General features: G+C 36.7%; 1 protein-coding gene across 3 annotated transcripts in view; it reads right to left on the bottom strand.

Moving 5' to 3' along the window:
• PLXDC2 (plexin domain containing 2) overlaps window positions 1-15190 on the bottom strand; it is a 416578-nt gene that overhangs the window by 87284 nt on the left and 314104 nt on the right. For all 3 annotated transcript variants that reach the window (XM_065921072.1, XM_065921071.1, XM_065921073.1), the window contains 2 exons: window positions 14556-14651; window positions 14276-14357 (listed from right to left, as the gene is read on the bottom strand). In XM_065921072.1, coding sequence (XP_065777144.1) covers window positions 14276-14357; window positions 14556-14651 — 178 coding nt within the window. The remainder of the gene's footprint in view (window positions 1-14275; window positions 14358-14555; window positions 14652-15190) is intronic.

Below are 15190 nucleotides of genomic sequence, written 5' to 3'. Positions count from 1 at the left end.
CATTCTCAAAATTTCTTTCTCTCTCCGAAGTGTAGAGAGTGCATGGATCCATTTTAACTCCATCTTCTGATATGAGTAGAAAACTTGACACACACAAAAAATGATACAGGACTAACTCTCCTGTATGAAATAAACTGTCCATATGCCATTTTTACTGCATGCAATCTTAATAGATTATTTACAAATAATTTCCCCTATCTATGTGATATTTTTACTTTCTGCAATTCCCAATTTTAATTGTTTTTTTTTAATGAGGACTCTAGCTTGCCATTTACTCACTTTGCATGGATATAACTTCAATTATTAAAGGAAACTTTATATGTATCATTTATAACAGGTCATTCAGATAAGTTTTGAATAGAGGTTAGTGTAAATATGCTGTTAATAATAAACTCTTTTAAATGGGCAAGGGGAGGCCTTCTTCTGTTTTGGGTTGCTTGTGCAGCTTGTGAATGTTCTTAGCAAAGTCACATCTACTAAGAGTAGGCATAGAAGCCTAATAGAGATATTTATTTATTTTTCCCTTCATCTCTCCAACAACCCATCTTTCAAAAATTTTTATTTTAAATCCTGGCTCCACTGGTTACTAATGTCAGGACCTCAGCTTAGCTTCTCAAACCTTCCTAATTCTCATGTACTTAATCTATGAAACAGGGATCTTAAAAACCTCTTAATGTGATTGCAAAGACTGAATGAAATAATGAATTTGGAATTAAAATATTAGTGGCAGTAAAGGCTTGCCTGTGATGCCTGGCACATGGTAATAGAGGATAAAAGGTAGGTACTATAATTACGTTAAGCATCTCCAAGGTAAGGCATTCTTCCACTTAAAACAACCCCCTTGTCTTTTCTTTTAAAGCTCATGCAATTTAGTAGCAGCAGGAAATCTGGGAAAAGATGAAATAAACCTGTGTGCTAGCAGAGTGCAGAGGAGAAAGAGATGAATTCTGATTAGGGCACAGATCAATACAGAGGTCTTCTCTGGTGGCTGAAAGACATTATTTTAGGAATATAATATCTGTGTATTTTTAGGAGAGCCTGTCATTAGAAACTGTTGCAGACAAGGTCATGATACATGGAGAGAACAGTCCTCCCTCGGAATATGAATTGTCATTGAAGGGAAAATTTGACATCTGGAATGAAGGAGAAGGTGGTTCTCTAGAAAGGAGAAAAAAAAATGAGTGTCACTAATCTGGAATTTGCTGATCTATTTTATAATAATCCAGAAAAGGAAAATTGGAATGCTAGTCTTTGTTCAGACTTCCCTGGTAGCTGGTAAAGGATTCGCCTGCAGTGCAGGAGACCCCAGTTCGATTCCTGGGTCGGGAAAAATTCCTGGAGAAGTGATAGGCTACCCACTTCGATATTCTTGAGCTTCCCTGGTGGATCAGTGAGTAAAGAATCTCCCTGTAATACAGGAAACCTGGGTTTTATCCCTTGGTTGGGAAGATCCCCTAGAGGAGGGCAAGGCAACCCACTCCAGTATTCTTGCCTGGAGAATCCCCATGGACAGAGGAACCTGGCTGACTGCAGTCCAAGGGGTGGCAAGCAGTCGGACACGACTGGGTAACTAAGCACAGCACAGTCTTTGTTCAACCAATAAGATCACTTTTATCTTGAAATATCTTCTTTGTTTTTCCCTAATAAAGTGTTATCAGCTTGGTCAGATTGCCCTACAGTCATATAGAAAGATACCTCTCTGGAAGAACACTATTTAGATGTTCATAGAGCTAAAGAAATAACAACATTGTTACATGCATTGTATCTCTGACTCGAGACTTGAGAGAAAATAAACTCTCTAGCATTTGGAAAATTTCATAAAAGTCATAAGTAGTATGTTCATATCAAGAAGTATAAAATAATCATATTTCAGCTTTTCTCAGAGAAAGATTTTCAGTTCAGTTGTCACTCAGTCATGTCCGACTCTTTGTGACCCCATGAACAGCAGCACGCCAGGCCTCCCTGTCCATCACCAACTCCCGGAGTCCACCCAAACTCGTGTCCATTGAGTTGGTGATGCCATCCAACCATCTCATCCTCTGTCGTCCCCTTTTCCTCCTGTTCTCAATCTTTCCCAGCATCAGGGTCTTTTCAAATGAGTCAGCTCTTTGCATCAGGTGGCCAAAGTATTGGAGTCTCAGCTTCAACATCAGTCCTTCCAATGAACACCCAGGACTGATCTCCTTTAGGATGGACTGGTTGGGTTTCCTTGCAATCCAAGGGACTCTCAAGAGTCTTCTCCAACACCATAGTTCAAAAGCATCAATTCTTCTGCGCTCAGCTTTCTTTATAGTCCAATTCTCACATCCATACATGACCACTTGAAAAACCATAGCCTTGACTAGATGGACCTTTGTTGACACAGTAATGTCTGCTTTTTAATAGGCTGTCTAGGTTGGTCATAACTTTCCTTCCAAGGAGTAAGCGTCTTAATTTCATGAGAAAGATTTTAGCAGAAAGCAAAAATTCAGAAACTATCCAATGATATTTTTATCATTTTCTTATGTAAGTGTTGAAAGAGCTGACTTGAGTATGAATATATTGTATTTTGAACATTTTTCTACATCTTGACATTAGATTTCCAGCAAAACAAACACTTAAACCAACAAACTACTTTTACTAAATGTTCTCTTCTTACCACAATATGTCTTTTCATTATAAGACTGTTAATCTAAGGTTCACCTAATACTCAATAGTCATTTCTATTTTTTTAACATAGAAACCAATTGTGAACTTTGATTTTTACTTTTAAATGTTGGTCTCCCTGTCCTTTAAGGATATTTTTCCCTCATAATAATTTAGAACCTACTGTTTTTAAATTGAGAAATTCAATTTCATTCTTGGGCAATTAAATTTTACCTATTTCCCAGGGAACTCATTATTGCATTAGTACAAACCAGCTAAGGGAATGGAATATGTAATTTAGCACTAGAATGATCCCTTTTTAGCTACCCCATATATGTTTGTTAGATTGCATTTGTTGAAGTTTAGTTTTCTAAATTATAACCAAATAAAATGCAGCCACCACAGTTGGTTAACACATAAGCAAAACTTTAAAATCACTTGGATAATCTTGAAAAAGCAAGTATAAACAGATGTGATGCTAAATAATTCTACAGATTTTATCTCTAGTTTGCCAAATGGTGCTCAGATGGAATGCAAACACAGCATCATTCACTGACTGGAAAATCAAAGACAACTTTAAAGATGCCTTGATATTTCAGGTGGGACTTTCTTACCAGGAGACTTGGCTCAAGCACCTGTTGCTTTAGATTTTGGAAAAAAGAAAGCTGGTTTCCAATCTGTATTCACAGTTACCCACTCAGAGAGACTGGCAGATGGCCAGTGGCAAAAAGGAGACAGAGACCAAAATGCAAAATATATGATAGAAGAAAGATAGAGAGCTTTAGATTATAGATAGATAAAATACATAGTTCAGTACATTTTTTTTCCCAAAAAGAATTAAATGCATTTTATATCCAAAAGGCTAATAAATCCAATACATCTCTTCTGGAGAAAGAAATATTGCCCATACATTCAGCATTGATAATTTTCTGTTCCTGAAAGGCTCTTTAACTTTAGAATTTTCTGAAAGAGTATCCACTTTTTCTTAATACACTTTAACATATATTTCCTTTCTTTTAATATTTATTGATTGATTCGGTGTAGGTAATATGTACATATGTAACTTCAAACTCTATAAAAGGGAATCTGATGAAATGATATTCTCTTTTTGTCAATTTCCAATTCATGGCAGTTTTCCCAAAGATGAACTCTGTTACTGACATCTCAAATACCTTTTCAAAAGTACTCTCTATATCAGAATACACTGACATTACACCTCATTATACTATTATAATTACACTTATTCAAGCTGACCTTGGAATGCTTAGAAGGAAATAAAAATAGACTCTAACTCTGTATTCTTAAAAGACAACACTGTTTATGCTATATTTCAAGATAATCTAATTAAGAGATGTACTAAGATTCTTTATCTAAATTTGAAGGATTATAAAGGGCCTTACACTAAAATGAATTCAAAATTCAATTAACTGCTTAAAAAGCACTGCATGTCAAAAACAATTATCTTGGATGTATAGTATTTCTAGAAGTATCTTTGCTCTTTCAGAACAGTGAATTTCTACTTTAGAAGCAGTAATTTAAAATTTAATTTAAAAATTCAGAAATCAAATATGTTCCAACAATTCTAACTAGCCAACAACATTCCAAAATAATTTATTTATTATATATGCTATACTTGGCCAAAAATTTCTTGTTTTCTATTATTATGATCTATTTTGTTAACTCTTGATAGATTTTAACCACAAATATTTTCGCCTTCAGAGCTTTTTTCTGTAGTATTTCTCTATTCCAAATTGAGGACAAGTGTTTGCATGCTGCAGGCTTACAGGATTCTCAGCCTACATGTGAAAGAGCAGCATTCCCGCTGTATCAGTCAGTCTCCCATTACCCCAGGATCCCCTGAGGAGGGCTGTTAAAAAGTTAAATCCTTGGGCTTCATTCTGGACTTACTGAATATGAATCCCTTGGAGGGTTTCAGAGATATTTGCATCTAAATAAGCTTTGGTAGCAATTTTTATCTTTTTTTAATTGGAAGATAATTGCTTTATAATGTTGTGTTGGTTTCTGCTACACACCAACGTGAATCAGCCGTAAGTATATATATGTCCCCTCCCTGTTGAACCACCCTTCCATCTCCCACACCATCCCACCCCTCTGACTTGTCACAGAGCACTGGGGTGAGTTCCCTGTGTTATACACCAACTTCCCACTAGTTGCCTACTTTACATATGGTAATGTATATGCTTCAATGCTTTGTAAGCAGTTCTTCACTGTACTTGTATGTGAGAACTACTGAACTTACAGCCATTCAGATGTAAAGAACATAAGAAGCAAACATATCTAGATGATATATTGATTTTGCATTTTAGCATATACAATCAAAAAGTTTTATTGATTTGTCCAAGATTAGTCAGTTAACTCTTGCCTGTGGCTCTAGGTGTTCAGACATCCAGTCTGAATTTGCTTCAGGCAACAAAACATGGCTTCCTCTCTAGTTTCAATTTTGGGAATTTTGATTCCTTTTGAATAACTCAGGAATGCTTCCTCCATTTAGGGCTCCTCTTGAAGTTTGGCTGGTTAGTACTCCCTGACACAGAAAGTCGAATAGACTTAATAAGTATACACTAAAGAGAAAGAATTTCATTTAGTCTAGATTAGTGCTACTGTGGTCACCAGTTTCAGATTTAAGGGAAGTTTATCCACTGTTGCTGAGTGTATATAATGAAAGCCTAATGTTTCCTTGATGCCTTCAATTAGAAGTGACAGCAATTGTTTTCTTCTTGTCTATCAGGAAGAACAGCTAGAACTGGACATGGAAAAACAGACTGGTTCCAAATAGGGAAAGGAGTATGTCAGGCTGTATATTGTCACCCTGCTTAATTAACTTATATGCAGAAGTACTTCATGAGAAACGCAGGACTGGATGAAGCACAGCTGGAATCAAGATTGCCAAGAGAAATATCAATAACTTCAGGTATGCAGATGACACCACATTTATGGCAGAAAGCAAAGATCTAAAGAGCCTCTTGATGAGAGTGAAAGAGGAGAGTGAAAAAGTTGTCTTAAAACTCAACATTCAGAAAACTAAGATTATGGCATCTGGTCCCATCACTTTATGGCAAAATGATGGGGATACAGTGGAAACAGTGAGGGACTTTATTTTTCTGGGCTCCAAAATCACTGCAGATGGTGACTGCAGCCATGAAATTAAAAGAAGCTTGCTCCTTAGAAGAAAAGTTATGACTGACCTAGACAGCATATTAAAAAGCAGAGACATTAGTTTGCTGACAAAGGTCCGTCTAGTCAAAGCTATGATTCTTCCAGTAGTCATGTATGGAAGTGAGAGTTGGACTATAAAGAAAGTTGAATGCCAAAGAATTCATGCTTTTGAAACGTGGTGTTGGAGAAGACTCTTTAGAGTCCCTTGGACTGCAAGGAGATCCAACCAGTCCATCCTAAAGGAAATCAGTCCTGAATATTCATTGGAATGACTGATGCTGAAGCTGAAACTCCAATACTTTGGCCACCTGATGCAAAGAACTGGTTCATTGGAAATGACCCTGAAACTGGGAAAGATTGAGAGTAGGAGGAGAAGGGGATGAAAGAGGATGAGATGGCTGGATGGCATCACCGTCTCAATGGACATGAATTTGAGTAAACTCCGGGAGTTGGTGATGGACAAGGAGGCCTGATATGCTGCAGTTCATGGGGTTGCAAAGAGTCAGACACGACTGAGCTACTGAACTGAACTGATCATAACTAGGCAAAGTGACATAGCATTCCAATTAATTTTTTATCAATGAAATAATTTTTTTGTATCTGACATAAGTACATAAGTAAGGAGATACCTTCTATCAAAGAAAAAGTAGATTTTGCTATAGTTATGAATAACTTCATATTTTGTATTTAATCTGACATTCAATTTATATACTGAAAAGAATAACATTTTTGGCAATCAAAATATTACTAATCAGTAATTCTTTCAAGCAAATACAAGAGATTTCAACTTGAAAGTCAGTGTATTGGAACACACATCAATAAAATTTATTTAAAAAATTTAAAAATCATTGAGTTCCAAATCTCCATCTGAAACTAGGTGCATTTTCAAACAGAGCTTTATTCTACTCCAATCCACTGGAATAAACTTAAGGCCCTCTAAGGATTATAACTAGTTTTCGATCAGGGCTTCAAGATTTCTTAAATGGCTTCTATTCGATTATTAGGTTTGGACTTCACACCTTGTCACGAAAGTTAATAGGCTTCGTTAAGTGAAAAAATCATATAAATGAATAATTTACAAGTAGCTTTGAATGTGAATTTATTAGACCATAATGTCAAAAGTGTTACAGACTAGAGCTTTGTTCAAGATATAAAAGGTGCACTTAAGCAAGTAAAATTATACTCACTCTTATCTACTGATCTATCTTAATTTTACAAATTTCAGACTTGACCATAATTTCAGAGTATATGGCTTGTCACTCAAGAACCATAGGTTCCTGATCCTCTCCTACAATCTTAAAACCTTGGATTAAATTAAGCCTTCCTATTAAATCAGACCAACTTTATATAGGTTTGTATGGCCCTCTAGGGCTTCGCTTGTGGCTCAGCTGGTAAAGAATCCACCTGCAATGCGGAAGACCTAGGTTCAATCCCTAGGTTGGGAAGATCCCCTGGAGAAGGAAAAGCTACTCACTCCACTATTCTAGCCTGGAGAATTTCATGGACTCTATAGTCCATGGGGTCATGAAGAGTCAGACACAACTGAGCGACTTTCATTCATTCATTCATTCATTCATTCATGGCCCTCTAAGGATTATAGTGGAGTTGCACGTTACTTCAGGGCTAGATATTGAGGTGGGTAAGTAAGTAAAAATCATACTCAGTCAAAATATGCTTGGAATTCCCTTAGTTACAGCCCTCTCAGGAGCCTGACATTCTGTTCTTCCTTCAGTATCAGAATGGGATATGGAGTGTGAGGTTCTTGGTGATGAAGTTGTTGGCTTGCTTCTTTGGATAATGAAAAATACCCACTGTGTCTTTAAACACGAGTCCCACTCAATGCAGCAAAGGTGCCTGTGTTAAGGGGTACAAAGGACCAAGACCAAAGGACAAAGACATGTTCAAGTCACCCTGGTGTTGTATTTTAGAAGCATAATATTACTGACTGGTGAAAGGTGAGATCAGCTGCACAATTTAAATTTGTTCTCTCCAACTCCCTTTTTTCTCCCAAATGTAGGCAATTTAATTTCTGTGAGCTCAATGAAAATATGAAAAGAATTCTCTTTTAAAAAATTAGATGTGCTTTTATTTGTTGCTGTTGTTGTTTAGTCTCTCAGCCATATCTGACTTTTTTGAAGCCTCATGGACTACAGCCCATGAGGCTCAGATGGGATTTCCCAGGCAAGAATACTGGAGAGGGTTGCATTTCCTATTCCAGTGGATGTGCGTTTCTATCCTTAATTAATTTAGGTCGATAATATATTTCATATTATTAATGAATTAGTAGCCAATATTTCTGACTTTATGTATTTTCAAAATTTTTGAAATGTATTACCTGTGATTCTTCCTATTTTTCTTTTTGTTACTGCAAAGAAATCCAATTCATTTAGTGGAAAATAATAGGCAGTGCCAGAAGATGCTCAGGGAGATGCAATAGAAAGAATAGGTAAAAAAAAAGAGAGAGAGAAGGGTTATTCATAAACATCACTCCCTCTTCTCATATTTTTTCTTAAGTAAATATGCTATAGTATTCTTCTCTAGATCCATGTCTTTACCATTAGGAGAGGTTTGCCTATTTTATTTATTCTTTTGATGGGTAGAATCATAGAATGTATTTATTCCTAAATTTTTACCAGTACCATTCTTATGACTTTGACTGGAACTAAGTAAATATAAGGTGGAAAATTCTTTTAAAATGAGGCACCAAGAGACTAACTCCTCAGTGTTCAGAGTGCTTAATGATAAATGTTGACATTTTATGCTGGGTATCCCCATAATTCTTTCCACAGCCATGTGGTTGACACTGACACAGCCAACGGGGAGAAACGGCCAACGTGAGCAATTAGAATTCCCAGTAAGGTGGAAGTTTCTGGCCTCAATTATCTCACAGTTCAGTCCCTCCTGTATGTGTTGGAATCCTTTATTAGGTCCAGTGCTATGCTGGGTGCTATGGGAGACACGAAAATGAGTAAGACTAAGACTGCATTTCTATCCTTTAAAGAATTTATGTTCTTTTATGTCCCCTTTGTTGGTTTCTCCTTTTGTCATCAACTTCATGTGGCAAAATTCAAATCACAGGAAGGAGTACATAATGAAAAGCAATACTCATTCTCCTCCTATCCCTGTTCATTATCATTTCCCTGGAGACAAATATGTTTATCAGTCTTTTAGATATTTTCTCTGAGATTTTCTCTGTCTAAACAAACATACATGCCTACAAATACTTTAAATAATTCTAAGTAATGGAAAATCAGCATCATACCTCATTATGCCAAGCCATGGGCTGGTTCCTGGGATGTCTTCTGTTTACAATTTATATTTTCTCCACAGCTGATCTCATTCAGTCCACTGAATTTAAATGCTATCTATATGATAATAACTCTCCATTCTGAGCTCCTAGCCATAACCTTTTCCTGGAATTTTTGGCTCATATATCCCTACCCACCCAGTATTTCTACCTGAAAGTCTGACAGGCACCTTAAACTTAAAGTTTTTATTTATTAAAGAGTTTACCCCAAACAAACTCTTTATTTCTCCTTCCCCTAGCCTCTTTCTCATACGCCATCTTGCCTATCTCAAAAAGTGAGCATCTGCATCCATCAAACTGGTCAAACAAAAATTTAGGAAGTATCCTGGATTCATATCATTTTCTTTACCTTCATTTCTAATCCATTACAAAGTAATCTGTCTCCCTTTGAAATGCGCTTTCCTTTCACTTTGGTGTAGCTGGTTCCCAGTTGTTTTGTTGTTATTGTTGTCACTAAGTCGTGTCCGACTCTGTGACTTCATGGTCTGTAGACCGCTAGGCTCTTCTGTGCTTCACTATTTCCTGGAGTTTGCTCAAATTCATGCCCAATGAGTCTGTGATGCTGTCTAAACATCTCATCCTCTGCCGTGCCCTCCTCCTGCCCTCAATCTTTCCCAGTTGTTTAGATTTAAGTTTAACTGTCACTTTTCCCAAGAAGCCTTAGCTGGTCACTCAGTCCAGAACAAGTACCAGTTCTCTAAACTTGACAGACCACTCATCATCAACTGGCTTTTTAATTTAATTATCGATTCATTCATTTTCCAGTTTAATATGCTAAACTCTAAGCTGCATGAGAACTTTGCCTTGATGGATGCCTCACTAGTTTTCTAACTCCCTCAGTGCTTAGACTAACACTTGCTGTTTAGATCAATGTGGACAGCAGTCAATACATTTTTAAGTAAATGAATGAGTAAATAAGTACTTTAAGAGCCAAAATATATTGGCTTTGCCAAAATGTTCGTAACATCCATAACAGCGTTTGGAAAAATTAGAACAAACTTTTTGACCAACCCAATATTTTCAGTTAAAAACTAAACATTTGGAAGGTGATGGCTGATGAAACCAAGGTCTCTTCACAAAGACAATGTTACTTAGCACGAAACCAACATGTACACTCCTGTTATTCTTATCAGTTTTGCTATATTTTACCTTCTGATGTCCTATTTATTTCCTTTGGCCTAGCACTCACCACTACTAACTTTATTTCCTGCATATCTCTTTGCTTAAACTCTATCTTGCTTACTAAACATGTAAGCTCTATGAGAGAAGTAATTTTTTCTCATTTACTATTGACTTCACAATCTAGGATATTAACTTAAACACAGAGACACTAAAATTTTTTTGTGGAATAAGTGAAGATAAAAGGTATGGGTGAAAGTGGTTGATTCAGGTCCTCTCAGCTTTCAGTGAAGAAATAAAAACAATCTTGTCTAGAAGTAATGACCACCTATCCCAAGGAAAGTTTTTCTGTGGGCCATACTGTGTGGCTCACAGCTTGTTAGTTCCCAGACCAGAGATTGAACCCAGGCCCAAGAGAAAGCAATTGAGTTTTAACCACTGAACCAATGGGAATTTCTCCAAGAAAACATTTTTGATCATCGATCTCATTAAATGTTCCTATAACTCAAATTCCTTTAGACCTTGGATAAGCCATAATAAACATTTTGCCTTGGTTTTGGTTTGTTAAAAAATGGGAGTTAAAGGAAATAAACAAACCAATTAAAATTATCTTATCTTTTTAGAGGAAGCCCAACTTGAGAATTCAGTAATTGCCACCAACTGATTATCATTCAGGGATAACAAAGCACAGAGGGAAACGTAAGAAGCATGGAAGAAAGGAGTCTGAGAGGCAATTTTCATGCTCCTTAGGATAAGATGTCTCTTGTTTTGTTGAATTTGTTAACAAAAGCTCTAAAGTCTAGGGAAATGCTACTGGGCAGCAAAAGCGAAGTTTTGATGCTCACAGGCCTAAGGAGAAATTAATAAAATGCAGTGGGGAAATTAAGTTGAACAAAAGTGCAATGAGCCATAGTTAAACCAATTAATTAAGCAGGTCTTGATATGTATATAACTGAGTTGCTGATAAATTAAAAATAAATCCAAGATTTTAAACTGGTGTTTGGTTGCATACCAAACAAACTTCAAGTTTTCTGCATGCTACTATTCCAAATGGTAACATGCAGAAAACTTGAAGTTTTCTTTAATACTCTTCTTTGACAAATTCCTTCCTCATTCATATGCATCATCACCTTTCTTTTTCCATTAATCTTAAAAAAACCCCTACGCTTTCAGTAATACATAAAAGTCATGCTTTGCTTGATTCTCTTCTGCATTCTTTTCATGTCAACTTCAAAACTATATAATTTTCTTGCACCGTCAATTACAGAAATATTCATTTTCCCATAGTATGTCAACTGTTCATCAGGAAGTGGTTAAGATTTTAAGTAGCTTAGTACACCTGTGGCCTGGTCTGTGTGAAGCAGAAAAGGTGAGACATCAAAATGGCAGGCTGGAGCCAATGCAACACTGTAAAACAATTATCCTCCAATTAAACAAACAAACAAACAAACAAACAAACAAAAAATCCCCAGAAGGCTAGAAGTCACACAGATTGAGTTTCAATTCCAAACTCATCACTGAAGAGCTCTGAGATCGTACACAAATGACTTAGTTCCTGGAAGCCTCAGTTTCCTCAACTATAAAAATGCTGTATGAATTAAATATCTTTGGAAATTCCTTGGAACGATGTATGTCAGAGAAACTTCTCAATAAAATGGGAGCATTAACAGTATAAAGAAGTTTGTGACTTGTGGATGTGTTTTGACTGTCAAAATTGCTTGCTTGAAACCCTAAACATATATTTACATCAAAAATGTTTTTAAAAAATAATGAAATGGTTAGTGGAAGGTAGATTTCTAGACTAGTGTCCCAAACCTTCATTTATAATATCATTATTTCAGTCGAGAATTGTCCTAATAGTTCTCTAGGTGAGGTGGCTAGTTCATCCTGGTTTTCTGTCAACGTTCCTGGTTTCAGCACTGAACATCCCTCATCCTGTGAGACATTTCATTCCCAGACAAACTGACTCATGATTCCTTCATTTGGAACCTAACCAACAGTCATTCACTCATTCATGTTTCTGCAGTAGCAGGTACATCCTTAGGCTGTGGAGATATGGAGACAATTCACTTTTAATAAACTCAGAGCCTAGCAGAGGAGACCAATAAGAGACAAACGTCCATAAGCCCTGAGCAAGATGCTAAACATAGAGGTTGGTGCAGAATGCCAGGAACCACAGGCTTCCTGGGTGGCTCAATGGTGAAGAATCCTCCTGCCAATGCAGAAGACTCAGGAGATACAGGTTTGATCCTTGGGTCGGGAAGCTCCCCTTGGAGAAGGAAATGGCAACTCACTCCAGTGTTCTTGCCTGGGAAATCCCATGGACAGAGGAGCCTGGGGTGGGGGGGGCTACAGTCCATGGGATTGCAAAGAGTAGGACATGATTGAATGACTGAGCACAGATGTTCCCATGCCAGGAACCACAGCATTTGGGTACCGCATACAGACTCAGATGAAGGAAAGTTGGTGAACACTAAACTGGAACTTGAATTAAGTTCGCACCCCAAATCAAAACCTACTTCATTCTTCTGGGCATTTTTCATGTTTTAGTTCAGTATTATTTAAATATACATATTAAAATGCCATATTTTTAGGTTCATTTTGGTCATCATCTAAACAGATTTTAACTAACTTCTGATCTGCATGTAATTTGTATGCATTGTCAGCGATATCTGAATCTAAAGGACTATAAATCCTTAATTTTATAGTAGTTCTTCCCACTCTGGAGAGACAGCCAAGAATCTACTTTTAAGAACATGAATAGCTGGCTTGATTTTGCATTATTCGCAATTTATTGCACAAAGGAAATTATTGGAACATGTTATGTTTAAAATAAAGCAGCAGTTACAGTAAATACTATATTACTCTCTCTATTATATTATAGTGGTTGTCCTAAACTCAGCAAGTTACACATGTTTCCAAAAGCTTGTTATCAAGGAATTGGAATTCTATTCTTTAAGCTTCAGTAACTTCTAAAGTCTTCTTGAACATGCCTCTATCATCACAGCAAAGGCTGCAGTAAGATGATAAGGCACTGGCTTCTTATAAAACAGAAAGCTCTGGCGGAACATGTAGGAACCTGAAGACTCAGTTCTCCTCCTGGAGCAAGAAGCAGATTTTTCATGAACTCTGAAGGTGAGAGGGGACTTATTCTCAGACACACTGGAAGTTCCAAGGTGGGCAGTGAAGTGAAAGTGAAAGTCACTCAGTCATGTCTGACTCTTGCGGCCTCATGGACTGTAGTTGGCCTGACTCCTCTTTCTCTGTCCACGGAATTTTCCAGGCAAGAATACTGGAGTGGGTTGATCTATATGACCCACTGCTGCTCTCCCAGCACTTGGGACATTACTAATGCACAAAATGGTTGAGTATATAAAACACATTTAAATGTCTTCACTCTGTATTTCCAACAAATGATCATCCAGTCTCTGGAAAACCTTACAGACTGAAAAATCCTCTTTGCATTCATGAAAATCGGTAAAACTCTTTGACACCAGCGAGTGATGCAGCTTAAGTTTCAAAGTCAGTTAGTTACAACTCAGGCCCAAACCACACATTTTATTTATGTAGCACAGATCAGCTAGGGTCATCATATTCCTCAGCCTCCGACTATACCTCCAATCCTGGTTGGTAAACCTCTGAGTTATTTATAGGAATTTGCTAAGAATGTTAATGTGATTAAGCATAAAACATCCTTGTTACTGTGCAGATGTATCATATCATGATTTCTGAAGACTATGAACCAATAACATCAATTTATAGATTCATCCATCACCATCATCTACCTTAAGCCCCATTGTGATGAGAAGTAGGTCAGATAATTATCGTATGGACTACAAAGATTGCTAGTCATTTTGAGCAAACAGAAAAATATGACAATTCCCTCATCTGAGCACTTTGGTGTTTTTTTCTTTTTCTTTTTAAACATGTATATATTTGTTCATGTATGCCCAGTCAACACACCTTACACATTCAAAATTCAATGGAAGAGTACAAGCAACAAGTCTTCACAAAGTTTTTAAATGTGTTGCATTATTCTCTTTTTACCTTTGAAGTTTGCTACACCAACTGCAGTTGAAGCCAATCTGAGAGGATACACAGGGGCCGCAACCATTGAACTGGAGGCATGCTAGGAAACAGGAGAGAATGGATGCATCAAGATGAGGAGTATGAAGAGGAGGGGAAAAAAAAAGACAACGCCACTAAAATTGAAATCACCCACGCATCCCCATGTATATGCAGGATCCAGAGACCCATGAATAAATAGACCATATCATCAAACCTGCAAATTGTTTTCCCACCCAGTTTTGTTTACACATTAACTTACTAGGCAATGGGGTCATCTCCACAGCTGAAATATTGGTGATTTTTGACATCTGTAGTTCCACTCGGTGGTATTCATAAATTGTTCTTCTTCGAACATCTGGAAGAACAGAAAATAGAAAAAAAAAATCCCCTTTCAACATTTTTTCACTTATAAAAAAAACTGTACTTTAATAGTGAATGTAGAGTTATATGCTTTTCACCTGATGGGCCTTTAAAATAAAAAATTTAAATAATCAAAGCCTGTAAAAAGTTTGAGTATCAAAATTTGAAACTCAGTGCCCATGTACCAGAAATCTTTCATCAGGAAATTGAAAATGTTGATTAGGGTCTCAGATTTCTCACTTATTTAGCAGGGTTTAAATCCATTTTCAAACCCAGTGTATACTTAAGATGTTTTCTTGATAGATTTATACATTTTGAAAGAATTTGACATATGAAATCAAGAAGGTAAGATAATCCCACTTCTCTGAAGTTAAAGTGAGTCCTTTAGGAATGGGTAGCAATCAAAAATTTTTCATAACCTGAATACACCTGGTTTAGCTAGAATAAGAGTCTGTTTTAAAGGTTTAGGGTAAGTTTCTTTAACAAAATTGAAGACAGAACTTAAATCATTAAAAAATCAATATTGCTATTTAT

Source organism: Muntiacus reevesi, chromosome 2 (genome assembly GCF_963930625.1).
Source record: "Muntiacus reevesi chromosome 2, mMunRee1.1, whole genome shotgun sequence".
Lineage (NCBI taxonomy): Eukaryota > Metazoa > Chordata > Mammalia > Artiodactyla > Cervidae > Muntiacus > Muntiacus reevesi.
The sequence above is the reverse complement of the archived record's forward strand: the minus strand, read 5'-3'. Positions and strand labels throughout refer to the sequence as shown.